The sequence below is a fragment of the Leguminivora glycinivorella genome, chromosome 16, assembly GCF_023078275.1.
Source record: "Leguminivora glycinivorella isolate SPB_JAAS2020 chromosome 16, LegGlyc_1.1, whole genome shotgun sequence".
In the NCBI taxonomy this organism is placed as follows: Eukaryota; Metazoa; Arthropoda; class Insecta; order Lepidoptera; family Tortricidae; genus Leguminivora; species Leguminivora glycinivorella.
In genome coordinates, this window is record NC_062986.1 from 1650446 (window position 1) to 1671178 (window position 20733).

The window sequence follows — 20733 nt, forward strand, 5'->3', positions numbered from 1 at the left end:
TTTTCCTGTACAAATAAATTATTATTTCGTGTGTTGAGATTTTAATTCTGCACATTGCCTTAGATAAAGATCCTCTTACACCAGCCAATTTACAAATAATTCGTGTTTGTACGGGACAACGAAAGACTTTTTCATGGAATGCTCCTTAAGTGATAGTTCGTGTTTTTTTCTTTTTTCCTACTTATGCTACATCTACGTTTAAGCAGTCTGTGAGAATACATTAAACTCAGGAAATCACGAGCCGACCGATCGCCGATTTATCTTCCCAAATCGTAAATTCTGCCGTAATGATATTTTGCATCCGCCATTTTCGTATAGTTGCGAAGTTTCGCCGTAAATCAAGTTATGGCGTTTATAGTGGTTATTTCTTTTGGTTATTATGTTCATTATTTTTAAAGAGGAATATTACCTGTAGCTACTGGTTCATTTGGTTTAACTTTTATTTCGAATTTATTCTTGACCTTACAAGCGAATTCATTTGTAAGTTTATCAGGATATTTTGGTTCTTTTTTATTGCTTTTTTTATTTAGAAGTAAAAAACGAAGCCTTTCAGACCTTGTTAGTTTTCATCTGTGTAACATTGCCCTTTTTTAGACTTATATTGACCGGGATATAGACCGTGATTACCTTTTTGATTTTTGTCGAGCTCCCAATATTTCTATATCCCGGTCAATATAAGTCTAATGAAAATAACCGTGAATCATTCAAAACTCTTATTGCCCTTTTTATTAATATTTGCGATAGCACAAAACACACAAAAACTAAAAATCGAAATAAACACAACGATTTTACTTCCATAAGATATTTTCTAACCTTAGCACTATTAATAACTCTAAGCAATATCAAACCAAAGTAATTATATACGCGGAGAAACCAGGTTTCCAGCCAGGCCTAGCCATCGTCACAATCGCTAACGATTTCTAAGTTTCCGCTCATATTGGACATGCAGAGGGGTGTACGGCACATAGATCAAGCAAACGTATCTACTTAGCGTGTCAAATGAACTCAGTGAAATCCACTGAGTTGTCCGTCTTTACTCGCAGTTTGCAGCTTTCGGGCGTCAATTTTTGTAAGTTAAAGTCAACCAAAACATAAAAAATGCCTCGTTACGTGATATTCAATTGCAACAACACAAAAATTATGAACAATCAAGAGCCTGAGACATATTTAAAATTACAGGCAAGAATCTACTTCAGTACAAAATTTGACACGCTCGGCCCCTATACGAATATATGAATTTGTTTCTTCTATCTAAATTAAGTTCTGTGGTGTACGGCGTGCATGTCAAACAATTGAAGCTCATACAAGTGTCCTGAGTCGACGCTGTATGGGGTGGAAGGACGCTTGCCCGCCCCGCTGCCCGCCCCGCTGAACGCTCCGCTCCGAGCGTCCACTCAGGCCTTACACTGCGTAACTGTTGCTCTTCTGTATCGCGACAGCCGGCGGAGCCGAATGGCAATCGTCGAAGCCAGACGCCGACAGACAATGCAGTCTGGCCACAGTATAATAAGGAGTACTATCGTACAGTATGACCACTCCCGCTCCCCGCTGAAAGAGCCGCCCACCCCCACTAGGTTACCTCACACAGCCTGTCAAAAACACAAACAGTCGACCTGTCATACTTCACTCATACTAGCATAGTACGCGTTCACCTACACGAGCTTAGACTGTGTGCTAGGAACGCGCCTCTTTCATATATTTGATCGCCAGTGTCCGAGGTGTGGTCTGGCTCTGTCGCGTCAATACGCATGAGCGATAGAGATAGATAGCTACGAAACAGATATTATCGTGAGCGTTTGTACATTTGGCTACGTATCCTGTAGTGGCGCGACAGAGCCAGACTGCTTGCGCCACCTAGCGTCAACTATTGTCACTTTGGCTAGGCTCTTGTTGATTCGTACCATTTCACCCGAGATAAGTGGCTAATAATCGATAATTGTCGTTGCGGGTTCGATCCCGGCCCCGCCACGTTTCTAACTTGACCTAGTCGCAACTGGATTATGCGTTGAAATGACTGAACGTAAGAACCTAAATTTTTTTTTAATTACCACTACCACTATTTAGAGAGAAAAGACGTCATTATATGCATACATTTATATTATAAATTTATGAATAAATTATATCAGAAATATTTCTTCTGGATGAAAAAAAGTCACTGTTTAATTTAGACATCAAAAGATTTAAAAATTCAACCTTAAGGGAGTGAAACAAAATTGATAGTTGAAATAAATTCTTCCTAAAGTAAAACTTATTACTTTTAAAAATAGCGACAATAAAAAATAAGTTGTTCCGTTTAGAAGGGCTTTATAAAGTATCACAAAAAATAACTTACTTCATATAGCTCAGTGACACAAATAAGTTTATTTCAGTACAAACGATTAAATTGCCCTTCATTTTATTCACGTGTCACATTTTTTTGTCTATTCTAAATCACGTCCAACGGTCAAGCTTATTACCACAATAATCGAAAAAACATATAATTGTACGTCGAAAATAACTTTTAAGGTCAAATATCAATAATAACCGTTTCGATAGTATCACAAAAGCTGATATTATAGAAAAAATAGCTTTGTTACTAATTAAGTGGTTTATTCAAGTTCTATTTTAAGTTAAAAGTTTTTAGCGGAAATTCAAATTAATAGAACAGTTACAACGAGACGTTGTATAAAGACGTTGACACAAATAGTTAATAGGTCATGTGCAACAGATGGCGCTAGTAGTATTTAACATAGATTTATTACATGCTAATTTATTTGATATACATATTTTCAATATTGGATATGGATAAATGTTGTAAATGAAAAAAAATAAAAAATGGTCTAGTATGGTGGTCAAAAGCAACTCAAAATATAACACTTTTTGGTAAAGAAATTTTTTACTTATACATCCTACCAAATTGAAATAACAGTGGGAATATGTAGCATTTTATTAGAAAAGTCAAGACGCAAATTACGATGTTGTGTTACAAAAGTTTTATTACATACTCAGTAGAGCCAAAACAAACCATTAACGTTTCTGAACTCTGAACCAACTAATCAAAGGGCTTACAGCTGCGAAAATAATTTACCAAACAACCTTTGCGATATCCTTCCTCATTGATTTGTGGTTATTGCCTTCCCAAATAACGAGACGTAGCGGAATTACACATTTTGTCACTTACTTATAGATTTTTCCAAAAAAATAAAGTGAATTTCACATTGTGGTATTAAAATATTACTTGCCAATACGTCTCATTCTAAAACACCGAGTACCTACGGGAGAATTGCACGCGCAACTTCAAAGAGTACACAGTGGCTCAAAAAAAATGTTTTATGTCACAGTGCACATTCACATTGGCCGCGCAATCTAATGCAGACAGTAAAGGTATATTTTATTACTAATACCTGACTCAATATAAAATCAAATATTGCGAAGATTTTTGATGTAAGCCACAATTGGTCTAAGCTGTTAGTGCCTACTGTTGTAAGTGCAGTTACTGCCTTTTTGAGTTTTATAAAAAAAATCACAGACACTCGCTTAACGTCAGTGAAAATTCAATTAACATTTTCCCTCATTTTGATGATTTATTCGTAAATAAACTGCTCCAGCGAACCTTTTATGACTTAAGCTGCAGTAATAATAGTAATACCCGAAGACATAAATTACAATGGTGCCCTGAGGCATGTTTCGTAAAGAGCGTTTACGGACCGGCAAGGTCAAGTGTGCGCCTCGGGCTATCTTTAATGATAGGATAAAATTTATAAATCAGGCTTATAATTTTTGAACACTTTTTATAACGACAGCTTTTTAACTATTTAAAACTATGCCGAATTCTTTGCACGGCCAACTTACTCGTACATATTCAAAAGGATTCTAACTTCTTGACTATATTATTTTTACGAAAACGGCTGTGACCATCTATTGTGTCTTTTATGTTATGTATCTCATTCTCTAGCTTTTCTACCTTTTGCATATAAACCTCAAAGTAAAATTTTGAGAGCAGGAAAGTATCAAAAACATTAAATCCCAAAGTACAAGTATCTCCATTCTATTTATCGAAAACACAATCAATATTTGGAAATCATGAAGCAAATGATAAATTGATATTTCATACCAGGTCTTACTAGATGTAGTTCACGATCATAATTCATGTACCTAAAATAATTTCGACCGTGTTTTATTGATCTCACTAACCATACACTAGCACGTGTAATCACGTCGTAATCATCTGGTTGAATTATGGTATTCTTAACACCGACCCACAAATAATAGCTTGTTTGCCGATGCCATTAGACCCGGAAGGTGAACCAACGTGCAGGTGAAAAAACGACTCATAAGAGCCGTACTTCTGTGTCAGTTACTGCCTTTTTGCTTAGTATTAGAGAAAGAAGCCTCCAAACCTGTAGAAGCGTGATCGACTAACATTTGTTCCCCGAGTAAACAATCGCAACTGAGAAAAGCCAGAGAATTATACGACTGACTTGTATTTATTTACCCGTCATACGTTGCAAAGGGCAAATACAGCCGAGGTGCAGAACACAGTAACTCAGCGGTGTAAAAACATGCGTTGGCTTCCTCTGTCAAGACTGCTCGTAAATTCTGATTCGAGTTACATTTTATGTTTAATATTAGCATCTTGTGGTTAACTTACCGGCGTAACAAGTTTCTCGGTTTGAATGTATAATTCGATTGTTTAGTTTTTTACATCCTTTACGTTTTTCTAGGTCACGTTTGGAAAGGCAGTTTTTTTGTAGGCCGATATACTGAGTATTTTCGGTACCATTGAAACAGTAAGTTCAATAGCTATTCATACATTGTTGTTACGACAACCCATGATTTGTACTTATGACCTCTCTGACTTTGATTCATTTCACTCATATTTATGAAAGAACACACGGCGAAACATTGCTTACATTCAAAATAGCGTCAAACCAATCTGGTCTTTATTGGGACCGTTTACTGCATATAATAGATTGAACGTACCTGTTAATGCATTTGACTTTGTTGCCATCAGTACCTAAGATTTTTTATGATTTATTGATTTTGATACGGTTCCAAGGCATTAAAATGGCTTTTATGAGTTTTAAAATAAGTTTACAGCATTGTTCGCATATGTAGGTAATGTAAGTAAAACGTTTCATTGCATTATTGGGATGGCTAAAAATGTAATAAATTTATATGTATCGACAATACTTACACCAAACCAACTAAGTATCTTATTCAGACTCGTATTTCGTAACATAGTATTAGTATATATTGTCGAAACGTAAATGAAGGCGATTACGTCAATCTTTACGCTCAATTACATTTTTTTTGTTAGAAGGGTTTAAAACGACCTAATTTCATACACGCCTCGGCATAATACCTTCATTAAAAACGCTTGTGGGCTGCAAACCCTGTCAAATCTCGATCAAAAGAACTTTTGTAATTTCGTGATTCACGGGCTTCCATTGAAACTATTTAACGAGAGTCAAAAGCTAAAGCCTTTGACTTTTATCGTTTAGATCTTTTTGTTATTTTATAGTCTCCATTGAAACTCAAATGTTTTATTTAACCTCGCTTGAATTTAGAACATTACTCAGTTTCTGAGTGTTAATTATATTTATTACATAAATATGACAAACGTCTCAAGTACAATGAGATTACGAGCAAAACGCTAGCTGACGAGGTTAAAGTAATTTGTAGGACCCGGTAAGCGAGTCCAAAACTAATGAAAAGAACCGCGCTGATCAATAACGACGTAACTGTATACATTTTAAGGAGACTTACGGCGTTTTTGCTAAGGAAGTCAGAATAGGCGTACCACCCATCCGTTGTTTCGAAACGCTCAGGGTTAGACGCTACGTGCTTGACGGATCAAATCACATTCTCAACAAAAAAACGCCCCATTTTGTATTGAGTCTTAAAATTTTTCGACCCAATTGACTCGGCGTTTAGTAAAAACTGTTTTAAAAACGCTTTTTGCAGGATCATGCTTAAAAATTACGTTGCTATTTGGTTTATTCCTGACCTTGCAAAAGGCGGTTACTGCAATTTAACTTTTTTTGGTTAATACAATTTTAATGCTTCAAGTCTAGAATTTTTTTGTAGGTTAAATCTACTAGTACAGTAACCAAGTTTAAGTTGGTTCTCATATTGTTAGTTTAATCGCATTTTAAGAATTCGCCTTTAGACTCACAGAGCGAAACATGTGGGCCAAGGTTTGTTCATATAACACGTACGCTTAGGTTAAGGATTTTTATTGGCAGAGGCAAAAAATTAATATGTATTTACAAATTAACGTGGTAACTAAACGTTATTAGTACGAGTAATTATGTAGGTCAAAAAGTAAGTAACTTAGCTTCTAGCTACTATAGTTCATAATATTAGTTAGTACCAGGGGCGGCTCACTCCGCGATTCTATCGCCGCGCTACAAGTACATGCCGGCGGCCGCGAGTTCGCGGCCTAATCAGGGTGGGGCGCGTTCTCACGGAACGCACGTTCGCACTTTCTACTGTTACTTTACGTCGCGAGTTTTTTTAGGTTCATATGTGATGTCCGCGTGTGAATGGCAAATAATGTTTAGTTAAATAGACATCATGAATAGAATAATAGGACAATCTTACACAGATCTAATATTGATTAAGTCCCACGGAAAAGTTTAACTGGGCTTGTGATGTTGGGACTTAAACAAAAATATATAAATACTGTATGGATATATATATGTATACCTAGAAAGTACCTAAGACTTGAATATAATAGTATAACATTTTATATGAGTTTTAATTCGTTTTAATCCATAGGCAACCCTATCGTCCGACGCTGCGCACGTGCGACTCGTTTCTTTGTTAGAATTTTGTAGGTATTTAAAAGGCGGCATTTTGTGAACATCAAAGCAGTGGGCCTTCTGTACTTGTACTATTATATATTCTGTGTTAGTACTTGATATTAAATGTCTAACACATTTTTCGATATAATACAACATTGTGGGTGATCATACGTCAGTTAGTATTAAATATAACATGCCCCTTTGTTATTTGACACATTATTTCAGTCGACTAAATAAAGTAACTTGACACGTAAACAAAATACGTAAAAGGAAGACAAATATAATCCAACCGCCTATAACTAAGTTTGTTTACAATATTAACAATGCAATACTCAACATTTATTCGCAATAAAAACGTACGCCTTATACGGAACAAAAACACAACACATTTGAACTTCTTTAATATTCACATCGTGTGCCTATATGAATAGACGATTATGGCAAAAAGAGGTCAAAAGTAGCTTTAGAAAGGTTTCCGTCGTGACTCTGGTGCATTAAACTAGACACGTGTACACGGTGACGATGTCAGTACTGGTTTGTGTCAAGATAGCTTGGATTTGGACACACGTCCATTTTAGTGAACGATTTTGACGTTTTTAAAGTCCCACACGCACGGGTCGAACGCGATAAAAGAACATTATTTTAACGATGTAGGGAACAAATCAAATTATTTCATTAAATATTTATATGTGTTACTATCTAAAAAAAGCAAATAAAAAAAATACTTAATTTGATTTGTTCCCTACATCGATATTCGATAGGTGGCAGCATCATCTCTCTCGCTATATCGTAATCCTGCTAAAGGATCCATATAGGAGGTGCAAGCACAAATTGCTCGCCCTTAGAGTTGGTCAGAGTTGCGAATATACCCAAAGTTGGATGTCTGATGATCGTTCACTAAATGATATAATTAAAAATAAAAAAGGAAAACGTACGCAAGGCATTATAATTATAAGCAATCCAATACCCAACAGATTATAAAGAAAATCATCATCTAAGAACTTAACGGTAGTAATAATTTATAAGGCTCATTAGTAATTCGATGAAATAGCTGTATTAACTTATTACGACTATAAAACTGTAGTTTTATAAAAAGTTACATAAGCATAATCAGAGCCTTATAGGGCCGCATAAAACATATGCTTCGATACGTCAGACCTCATTATGAGTTCCTTAGAATTCTATAACAGTTTAGTAATTTTCCATTTGATGACAGATGTATTACAGTACTCTAGGAATTCTTTATTATTAAACAGTGTGGAGACACGTCTTCGCCATTTCGCCTTTATTAAAAGAAGCAGATGCGCTTTTCTTATTTTAAACAGTTTTATTCAACTGAAAGTTGTAATATTTTTGCATAATATGTTTAAAAGATGAGAAAAGTTGTCTTGTGACAAAATATTGCTATAAAGCCGATATTGAAACAACTGAAACGAATTTTAGATCATTAAAATAATATAAATGAATTAGAAATACATTCTGACGTTCCTAACCCTTCACAACATTCGTGGTTGAAAAATTTTTCGTGGTAATCAAAGACAACACTCAGAATTTTACAAATATCTCTCATATCATACTTCTTCGTAATTTTAAAATAAATCTCATAATTTATGTCGACTCGATATAGGAATATAAACAATATGAAAGGTATATATGTATGACGAATATATGTATGTTAAACAAGGAAGCCTAGAGAAAAGGCTCAGAGACATCCCAAGGCAGGAAGTGAATATAAATTGTGAATAAGTCAAGGATTCCAGATGCAGAGATGTGCACATCAACTTTATACTGCTACTTTATTTTATTCTGTCCTTAACTCTGGGAAATGAAGATTTTGTTACAGTCTTTACGATCCAACGGATAATACTTACGATTTTACGGAATCGTTTTTACACTAAAGTATTCGATCACTACTTTGAAATGTTTGAGTCAAACTGAGCGTAAATCCTGGAGCTAAGTTAATAAAGAGCAAGATGTCGATTTCCAATTTCAATTCCTTGCCTCCCTAAAAAGGGACCGTTTTAATAAAAAAAGTTTCATTTCGACTATTGTTACTCATTATCAGAAAACACAAAAGGTTTAAAGGCCTCATCTGGCGTCACGTATTACAATGAAGCCCGTAATCGCGGGCCGATCCTTTTGTTCAATGCCGACTCGAAAATGTCCTACATCTTCATTAATATTTCCTTCGGACGCATTTGCACCGTTTTTGTTAAGTGCTTCTTTCATTGTATCATTATTGTCTTTGCTATTTGTCTGTTTTAGCGCTACAAGATTGATACTAATGAATGTATGCTTGATTAGTTTTGAATTGTTTGAACATGCAGACTAAATTAATCTATCAATTTGAAATCAAATTAAAAGCTCATTAAAATCATGGATTAACGACTTCATCCATATTTAGAATCCACGTTCTGACTACTCGATATACAAGACATACGATATTTCGAATTGAAAGCCGTTTTTTGTCGTGTCCATAGATTCACTTGATGTTTATGAATAAAACATAGTTCTAAGTGTAGTCTGTTTGATCGTTGCGATACGGGAGTTTATTAAGAAAATTTATTTTATCTTTGCTATATGTAGATTTATAGCCTTATTTACTCAATTAACTCCATCATTAAAGTAGACCTCTTCAATTATAGCCATAGTAATTATAAAGTCTCTGTTATTAGCAGTTTATGGGCTATTGTTAATTTTTTTAATGCTATTTTCTAAGATATAGACGTCCATAACATTTTATGTTTTGTTTATACCTAATACTTAACCATATTTTCATGTTATAATCTTACTACTACATATATTCATTCACGCCAGTATTTCCAAATGCTGTAAGCAGAGCAAATTAAACATGTTTCAGTAAAAAAAATATTGATATGGCAGTGACAGATTGTTAGCACATCGCACATATACAACTGAACCCATATCTTAAAGTCAACCCCCACGGGAGAAAAAGGGGTCGTGAAGTCCTTAGTTCGTCACCACATGGGCAGTATAATTTACTGTTGTCAATATATTTTTGACAGCTAAACTCTTAAAACATCGGACATCCTCTAAGGAAGTTGTAATGAATCTTAAAAACGGAAGTACCTCGCTAAATCGGAATCGAACAAACATGTCCAATACCAACGCGGAACTTTAAAGGCCTTGGCCAGAATCAATAGTTTGTATGACCATAGACTAAACATTGTATGATCACGACTTATTCCGTTTAGGGAGCCAAGCAAAGTGATAAATTATAGCCCTTTAATGATTTCCTAGGTGATAAAAGTACGTTTAAAGGCAAAGATGTTTCTACCTCAGTTTCCTTAGATGTTGGAATCAATTACGCATTATTATGTGAAGTTATTTATATTGCGACCATTTGAAACTTGTGTTCATATAATTATGTTTTAAATAAATAAATAAATATTGGGGGACACTTTACACAGATCAACCTAGCCCCAAACTAAGCAAAGTTTGTACTATGGGTACTAGGCGACGATACACATACTTATATAGATAAATATATACTTATATACATAGAAAACATCCATGACTCCGGAAAAAATATCTGTGTTCGTCACACAAATAAATGCCCTTACCGGGATTCGGCAATCTTGTCAATATAAATCTAAAATGTATACGAACTTACAATTTTTTTTTTTATTCCTTTAAATCTCTTTATTTACATGAACATATTTACATAATTATATAAGAAACTAAGACTAAACTTAAAAGCTAGCTAATGTCTAAAATAGGCCCTTGAGGCATTGTACCAAGGATACTGGCGACATTTCCTCGCTGTATCGCAATGCTGATACGTTGTGCGAGGAAGTCGCCAGCTCTTCGGTCATTATTATGTTAGTAAATTTATATTATGCTCAACATACCTAATGTTAGAATCACTCAAAGATAAAGAAACATGGCATCTTGTGAAGGAATTCCGCATAAAATATAAGTCAGCACTAGAAAGGGATTCTTGATTCATTTCACCCTTATAAGGGTTAAATTGGGTATGACTAGGGGAGACTCGTTTTTGAATTTAGAAAATGGCCGGGTATAAATAGAATGTTAGTGAAACGAGTATATCTCTGCCAATTTTCATTTTATAAAATCCACTCTTTATATCCAGCGTGAAATAAGACCAGTAAGACACTAAATCTTCTTGAGAGCGCGGATGTCTTAAAGTTAAATAATATATGGCGTTTATACCATGTACGGCAGTATGTGTGTTATTCCGTCGTACACAAGGGCAGCCAGTTTGGTTTCCTGACTACGTCACTGTTGAACGACTAGAAAGATTGCGAATATAATTATAGGAGGCATGGATTAAATGTGTGATGTTGAGTTATGGAGTTATAAAAATATTTCTACTGTATCAAAATACTACTATTTACAATTTTACTAGTGCATAAGTTTTTCAGTTGGTTTTCGTTGGTTTGTAGAAACTATTTCAGTTGGTTTCGTTATTTTCTTAATTAATAGTGTTATTATCATAAGGTAACGGCGGCTATCAACGCGGGTATCGAAATCGACGTCCATTACCGCCGCATTTGCAAATACGCATTTTATAGGCAAACCGACCAATTTCTTAAAAAAAGTTACTCACACAAAGGAAGCCTGTTTAGTTGACTAACGCACATATAGGCGATAGAGAGTGTGAATAAAAGAAGACGCTCGCTATTTGACAGTTTTTGCCACGGGGCCGCGAGAAGAGGTTGTGTCATACTGACGTGTGACGCTAAACCTAAGTGAACTCCAATCTCATTTAGTAGTTTACATAATAATTATGGCAAACAGGTGAAAGTTATGCATTTCAAATTATTGTTTATAGTTTTCTACATGACTTCTGAGTACTTTTTACGTATGTTTAGCCTGGAAATGTGTTTAAAGTGGAAATTAAAAGACAGCGGTGAAAGGCGCCATTTCGTGAGTAGATTCTATTACTGTGGTATACCACAGTAATAGTTAAAGTAGTGATATTAGTTCTTTTTGCTTTATTTTAAGTATATGTGATCAGTTATATAATGTCTTACAGTTGTTTCAATCTTGATCTATTCACGCTATCAAAGAACTATTTACGCGGTATGAAAATTATTCAACAAAACCTTAATTTTTAGCAAAAACTTCATGACTAATTTCGTAGTTTCTATGAAAACCGTTAATTTGTAAAATTTTTTAAACATTGACATAAAGTCTGATGCTTACTTACCAGTTATGTAAGCTTGGTTTTAATATAAGGTTGCAATATTTTATTTTGATTTGTAATGAAAATACATCTGTATGACTTTGTTTTTATGGGTCGGAATTAGATTTTATAATACTCCAGTTTATGCCTATTACCGATGGTACGATCAGATAACCCTCGGTAATAGAATATATAAGAATCTATTACCGATCCATGCAATATTTGTTTGGGTCGGTAATGGGTTCCTATAGAAGTATCTATTACCGAGCGACATATTAGTCTTGTATCAAAATATGACATTTAGTGTACCGTAAGTACAGATTTCTTAGGTGAAACTGAGTCTTCTGTGGGTATTCATAAAGGAGGATAGTATAGGTATATGTATTTGTCATAATTTGTATATTCAACCGTCGGTATTAAGCTCCGGATTTTGAGATGGGTTTCTATTTACCGATGGCAGAAAAACACTGTCATTCATACCCTCGGTAATGAAATCTCAATTCGCGTTAATAGAACTGCAGCCTGTTCATTGCCACGGTAATAGAAAATTTAGGTATGTTGGCTTCAATAATCATTTTATGACATATTATAAACTAAAATGATCCTAAAACTCTTCAAAACTAATAGTTCAATAAATACTCTTCCATAAAAAAAATATTTGTGGTCGTTAATGAGCTTTGATACCCTTAATTTTTTGGTATCTTTTGAAATCTTCCTTAAGTACCACGTTAATAGGCGCCATTACCTTAATCTGTTGAAAATATTTTTAAATTGATTTATTTCCAGAACTGTAATAAGAGCATAATCACTATAATTGTTACTCGGTAACTTAAAAAGACGAGTTTTTTTGCTTCGTTTATTTTTATGACTATGCAAATCTAGTGTTTCCTTGGCAATGATATCATTTTTAATATAACGTTTTTTCTTTAACTCAAGTTACATGCAACGGCTATATTTTTTACCGGCATGCATTCATTACCTAGTTTAAAATTGCACCCTGACTCATATCTGTCGGATTTACTCGTAAATGTGATTAATTACTAATCGGCGTCAAAAAAATGCATACATAAAGTTTACAATCTAAATGTAGACCAAATACAAATTGAGCAAAAAACCCCGGTAATAATAGTAACCCGAATTTTGGTTGCACGGCAAAAAGCTACCTCGGCTCACCTTGAGCTCCGAGTGGGCGGGCCGAACTTGATTTAGTTGCCATCTGACAAACCCTTTTTTCTCCTGAATATAAATAAGACGAACAAAAAATATAAAGTCACGAGGTTTTTTCCCTGGAATATTCCCCCGGGACGGCGGGAGGAGTTTAGCGAAAGTAAGATTTGAATAATAAAGCGCCGTATTCGCTTATGGTCGTACACGGCGTGGTGTTGTTTTTATGTTCCTCCGCGATAGTGCTCCAACTTTCCCCCCTCACTAAACCCTGAAATATGCTCTCCATTTCGGCGGTAACTTTGCAGATACACCCCTAATCCTTTCGCATCTTCGGCATAACGAGGAAAAATAGATAACGCCGCCCTTGTAACGCTGTTCGCTTCCTTCATGGTTTGATAATAGCTTCCTCTGTGTCCTCACACATCCTCATCAATGCTCGCACCGATCGACGCGGAAGCGGTCAGACGAAAAGAACTCGGTTTATGACCGTTGCGAGATCTTAAAAATAGACACGAATTGGGTCAGTTAGCGAGCCAATAATCCACTTCATCTTATATTCCAACTGCGTTATAAAAATTTCCATCTGTCAGTTGAATAGATTGTTTATACTTGTTTGTAATAATAATTCCTTTGATAACAATTTCATTAATAGTAAGGACGCGGCCTAATGGTGCAAAGCCATGCATACTAATTCAACCTGAACAGATTTTTGCTGGCAGCGGCAGATGGGGCATGCCTGAAATATTAATCACCCAGACTACAATTAACTGATTCTACCTCCGACATGAATACTTTACAGCTTTAAAAGCCTTTGAGACTTAACTAACCATTTGTTTCTTTTGTCCACAGACGAAGAAGAACAACCCCAACCACATCAAAAGGCCGATGAACGCGTTTATGGTGTGGTCCCAAATAGAGCGCAGGAAAATTTGCGAACAAACCCCCGACATGCACAACGCGGAGATCTCTAAAAATCTGGGCCGCGTTTGGAAGACCCTCAACGACGTGGAGCGTCAGCCCTTCATAGATGAAGCTGAAAGGCTCAGGCAGCTACATATGAGGGAATACCCAGATTACAAATATAGGCCTCGCAAAAAGGCAGCCAAGCCCGCGCAGCGTACTGGAGCAGTCTCAAAACAAAAGCGCAAGCAGCGAGCCGACTCTAATAACAATAGAGGAGTCTCTAGAAGACGGTCGAGGCCCACGCCTCCGTCCGTCCCTAGCGTACCAGTAGAAACACCAGCGCCTACATTATTGCCGTTACCAGCGTCCCCAGCAGGATCTCCCGATTCCCCAGAGTCCGCCTGCTTTTACGAGGACAGCCATCGCCGAGAGCAATCAGACCTCACCGATCTGTACTCTATCACGGACCTGCTCCCGCTGCCGACGGACTGCGAGGTGGACCTGGACGCGCTCACGGACATGGAGTCGTTCGAAACGGCCTCCTCCTCCTCGGGCTCGCACTTCGAGTTCTCGTGCACGCCGGACGTGTCAGACATGCTGAGCGAGATCGGCGTGGCGGGCGACTGGGTCGACCACACCTTCTCCTCGTACCTCACGTCCTCTTAGAGCGCGAGCGGGTCGCCACGGCCGCAGCCGTTCCACTGATCTCATGCGTTCGGCCCTGTGCCCACCAGGCCGACGACGCGGCGACCGCTGCCGCCCCGCCTAGAGAGTGCCTACATCCAAAATGACGTGTCGATTTGGATTCAATGTACAAAGTTATTTAATAAGGATCGAGGGTGAACTTTTGTTTTAGTGATCAACCAACCGTTCGCGGACGAATTCTTCATGAGTTCTTAACTTTGGTTTCTTTAGTTTGTTTAGAAATAAAATCGAATGCTCCGTGCGACGTCGTCGCAATCGTATCGGGTTTAAAAACATAGGCTGTGAGTTGGTTCTCGTTTATGTCGCTTTCGTTTAAATTTAATGGGGGTAATTTCCAAAGATCACGGCACGTCTCAGATGCGTCTCAGTACAGAATCCGTCTCCTCTCCGTCGCTGCCGGGCCGGTCCGGCGCGGGCCGGGCCGCGTCCGTGTTCTATACGTGTACATTACTCGACTTGGCTTCTAGTACATGCTGAACCGATAAGTTTGCGGGAAACTACACTCTTTATTTTATTAACATTTTGTACTTTAAGGGCAATCGTCATTTTACTTTGGAAGTGTCTTAGATGAAATAATTATGTATCATTCGATGAATAGAAAAATAAGACTAGAATAGTCATGTTTGTCTTGCGTTCCATTTACTGTACGTAAGTTCACTTTATACTTTGATGCACGTAGATGATAGTTTGAAAATTATAATTTTTGTTTCGGAAGCTAATCGGTATGTCATTGAAAGAATTTCGGAATGCGGGAATTTCGAGAATGTTATAGAACGGGTGGAGCCCCCACAGTTGTCCTTTTGTAAACAGTCGCCCGGTCGCTTTTGCAGCTCTAAGATTTCATTTTGCCGCGCGACTTTGTAAAGTGGGGGCTCACGGGTGAGATTTCTATTCGAGTTGGTATTGCTATTATGTATGTTAGAATGTTAAGGTAAGATATAATCTCTGTTCAATGGTAAGGCATGAAATTAAAAATGTATAGTAACGACGGCACCCAAGATTGATGCGAAGGGACACTTTTCTTTCTTTCTTCACGCAAATCTTTTGAACACAAACGTCTATAGAAAGATACATATCAATAAAGGGATGTATTGTATCGCGGGACGGTGAAAATAAGTCGGTTCGACATATGCGTCAGGTTTCACTCAAAATGTTTTGCTATTTCAAACTCTGTGATTTACTTTATGGATTTTCTAAATTGTAAGGTTCTAGTGGAGACTGATAACGCTATAGATTAGTTTTAGCCGCGCTAGCTTCTCAGAATTTTAATTTTTAAAACTGGTCGTGATTATACGGTGGCGTCGCAGCTCTTTGTGATTAGGTGCGATGCTTTCTCATTTTTACTGTCTGAGTCGAAACGTCGAATAATGATTACTTTAAAGTTAAAAAGCATTTACTTTTTTACTCCGCGTTTAGTTCTGAATATAGTAAAAGTTATTGTCTTACCCAACTGAATCACAAAGAGTTTCATGAGCACTGTGTAAATAAATTCACTTTGTACCTATTTTTGATAATTTGTGTTATTGTGGAAATCTGGTCACATCAATGAATAATGAAAATGATGTTAATGATGCAACGCCAGATGATATACCTGACGAAGTTTGTAAATGTGATGAGACAGAGTCCCACACTAATGCAGAAGCTAAATTGTAAATTGTCGCTAAAGTCTGTCAATTCATTGAAAATGGTGTCACTTAGTTAGAAGGTAATGTTTACAAGATAATTCCGCAGTGTAAGAGTCATTAAGATTGATCCTTCTAAAATTACTATTTCAAGTGAAATCAATATTTGTAGGATATCTGTGTCCTTCATAAAGTAAGGGATCCGTTGTGGAAGAAAATGCTTTACCAATATTATTATATTCTTATAAATATATATGTAAAAAAACGAGTTCATGTATAACTTAGTAAGTGTCTATGAAATCCAATTATTTAAAATGCATAAATACAAACATGTTATCTATACATTAATATAACTGCGAAACTGTAAGTTTAACTGTCTTGTGTGTTCTAGGGCGATATTATTATATTAATAATACATTATAATAATGAAAAGGGAATAAAAAAAAATTGTGCCTAATAATGTCTTGGAACTCTTCTATGTATATTTTAGTGATGCTCAACAACTATTTTTAAGCGCGTAGTGTTCTGTAGATGCTGTCAAAATATCTAATACTATAATAAACTACAAGTAAGATTTCCTTTAACGCCAGATATGCATTTTCTACTAGTTTTGCTTCATTAATGATATTCATATTGGATCTTGGAGAAATTATTGCACTACTTTTTTATAAAACTTTGAATATTTTGAAGTGGTTTCTTCAAGGTCATAGTAAAGTATATTTTTGCTACGTAAAACGTCCCTCCATAATTTTCAAAATTTTGACAATAATGTATTATTTCCATCACATTCTTGATCTGGACTAGTTCTTCATAAATAAATGCTAAGTTACTCTTTTTTTACTTTTATACGCTGATGCTTTTATTTCTATAACAAATACAAAATCGTAACAAAAATACAAAATCCAACGAGAAAAAGCAATACTTAAAAGTCTTATAGAAGAGTAGAGAGATAACCAACGCTCAAATTTAGAATTTAATATGTCCTCAGCTAATGAAAATAACTTAATAGTAAACATAAATACAGATTTTAACAAAGTGATTCGTTTGGATGTTAACAATTATACAAAAATCAATAGCAATTATGATGGTACACCATGACGGAAAAAACATGAGTGATTTTTATTAGTGAGGAGTAGATGTCGCTACCCGCAGTCTATTGCTACAGAATAACTAGTTGAGTAACAATAGATTGGGGTTTTTGGCAAAAATAAATAACCCCGAGATATCGATATAACACAACATCGAATTTAAAGTAATTAGCGCTTCTTGTTGTGGTTCTGAATTGGAATTATCAGGGTTTGATGTTTCTTTTTAAATGTTTAGATATAACTTTGAAAACTCGAAGCCTTCCTTCGTATGTCCCTAGATTTGATCCTTTGCTTTAAAGCAGGCTTTCTTCGTAGCATCTTCTCATTGAAGGTATATATATAAATCTATTGCGTGTAAATAAGTACCTATTGAAACTGTTAATAATAAACGTCAAAATAAAGCGATACTGTGAGAAAAATTAGAGGGTATAATAAATACGCGTCTCAAAAATAAATATCATAGAGGACGTAGTTAGTTGTTGTAGGTTATATATGTAATTAATAATTGTTGTAATTCATTTAACAGCTTTGGGCTTGACATCCAAGTATGTAGGTGACCCCGAATATAGCAACACATAGGCCTCCCTAACTGTAACATGTAAAATAAAACTCTTAAATTAGTGATTTGTACATGCGATTGATCAAAATGTTAGTGATTAACTCACAGAACTGAAAAGTTGAAAATATTCTCGTTATGTTATGTGTTTGAAAATTGAATCGTAATTATATCTCTCTGTATAATATGTATGTATCACGATTGTTGATTTAATTGATAAGTATCTTCTATCGTAAGAATTGTTTCCATTTCGTCTTAGAGATACAACGAAGCTGTCTTTTCTGTTTCTTCATCGTCCTGCCCAGCACAACATGTAACGATTAAAATATTATCTGGTATCTAATTGGTGTCTATAAGAAGGTAAAATTAAACATAAATAACCCTTGTATTGTATATCAACATCTGTAGTGGATGCGTATTATTGTAATAATAATGTTATTATCCGATTCGTTGTTGGCGTAGCTGTGTCATTAATGATAATTGGTATAACGATAAAGCTAATGATAATGATAAAACAAACAAAAAAATTCGCACAATCTGAGTCAAGGAACTAACATAGGTTAAACAATAATAGGTAGATATTAATGATTATGATTAAGTAACAGATATACTTGCAGTAATAGACGTGATCGATATTGAGGATTTTAGTTTTCAAGTTTTCGATGAACATTTCGTTCACGACTCTCTTTCCAAGTCCACTCTTTACATGCTAGTAGGAAGAACACGTGCATTGGAAGGTTTGGATGTAAGAAACGAAGACGAACTAAATACCTACCTTCGTAACAAATGCAGTTGATTCTGTGTCAGTCACTAAAGCTTAAGAACACGATCAAAATGTTATTAATGCTTGGATCTTTCGCGTAGTGTTCAAATCGTTGCAACTCGAATGAGTTTTCTAAGCATGGTAAAGGAGGTTGTTAATATTTTGGATTTCAACTTTATTCCAGTTGTTTTACTGTAAATAAGATTTCGTTGATCAAATTGATTAGGAACAAAAATGTTTATAAAATGGTCCACTAAACTCTATCAAGTACTATTAAGGTAATTTTAGTGTTACCGCATACGTTTACTTTGAAATTGGTGTGCTTAGACATTAATTTCTGAAATCTTTTGAAAAGTATAATATGCCAAACTTAATCCTACTTTTGTAGCTAGAAAGCATGGCTTTAATAAAAATACTGAATTCGACTGATAACATTCTCACGTGATTACTTTTTCTGACGCTTTACTTCCATTCTTTTGCCATTGGACTTTGTAAATATCTTGTTAATATTTCTTCTTAAGGCCACATTTTGTTAAGGATTTTGAGAAATTTGTAACTCACACCGTACCGTGTGTTCCGAACCATTCTAGTCTTTTTTAAGATTTAGAACATGTACTTTGTTTCTAAAGTCTTTAAATTCTTCGTTGGTGTCAAGCGGAGTACCATGCCTTGTTGCTTTACCTTCGATGATCGTAGTGGCCTTTATATCATTGATACCTGATTTTATAATTCAATTTATACCAAAAAGAAAAATGAAGCTCTTAGAAACCGTTACCGATGGATCTCTTGTAAGCTAACCGTTGTTCACTCATTCGGCTAACCAAATATTGGGGACATGTTGTTTTCAACTGTAATTGGTTCTAAAGTATTGTACATATTAGTGGTCAGAATTAATTTAAGAAGGAAAACAACGCACGTTTCTCTTAAACGAATCAAAGATTGCCCAATGGGGTGTATTTTATAATCTTTTGTCCGGCAATAGTTTAAGAGGTTTTTATTTGTATTTCTAAGTTATTGTCGAGGGCAGGGTTCGCCATTGTGCCCCTCGGCCGTTGTATAAATTATTGACGTGTATTTCTTAAGATATCTACTATAATTGCATATATGTACGTAGTCTTTTAAACTGTTAAGTATGAATAATAATACTGTAGTTATGGATTTAAGGCAAACGTGTACATTTTGTATCGTACTTTGTTTCAATAATGAATATATATTATTATATGGTAAAAATAAATCATCCAGTTTTTTAAAATTACCAGATTTTAAATTTGCACTTTCCCTTTTTCTTGTTAAAATAATTATGAAATGACAAGGCTTGCTGTTACAATTTACATTTTTAATAAATGAAGAGATTTAATGTTATGGATAATTTTCTTGTGACTTTGGCCTGTCAATTTTTAATTATTTTAATAAAAAACAACTATAAAATAAAAACAGTGCTAAAATGTTGTGTACGAAAGGAATTTTAATACTGTATAAAATGTTACGCACTGTTTTTGAAATGATAAGCAGGAAGTACTTACGAAGTACCTGACACAGACTGAATCAATAAAGCTTATTATTATAAAATAAAAATTTAAAAAGTGCTGAAGATTTGTAGGCAAAAAATTACGCATAAAAAATCATTTACTACCTACCCAATACTTAACTTTAATTACGAGTTCTACAAAAATATGCACTTTTTAAGTTTTTACATCTACAGTTGAAAGAAAACATTATGCTCGCGCTTATCTTATGTAAGTAGTTTAAGCACTTTTTCTGGCACAATAAAAGATTTTTATTTTATTTATCTGTCAACAAAACATGTTGCAATGTTTTAGTAACAGATGGGCATATCATGTCATCTCCTAGATAAGCGCGACCATCATATCGTCACTACTTTTAAAAAATCTCGTATCTCACGTTGTTCCTCAAAGTTAAAACGCAGCAAGTCTATATGCGTTCCATACATACTACAATTTTCTTTTCATT

General features: G+C 35.3%; 1 protein-coding gene across 1 annotated transcript in view; it reads left to right on the forward strand.

Moving 5' to 3' along the window:
- The window catches only part of LOC125234443 (transcription factor sem-2-like), a 102891-nt gene extending 82877 nt beyond the window's left edge, over positions 1-20014 (forward strand). Inside the window, exon 2 of the mRNA XM_048140687.1 lies at positions 13975-20014. Within this exon, the coding sequence (XP_047996644.1) occupies positions 13975-14694 (720 nt within the window). The 3' untranslated portion in view covers positions 14695-20014. The remainder of the gene's footprint in view (positions 1-13974) is intronic.
- The last annotated feature ends 719 nt before the right edge of the window (positions 20015-20733 follow it).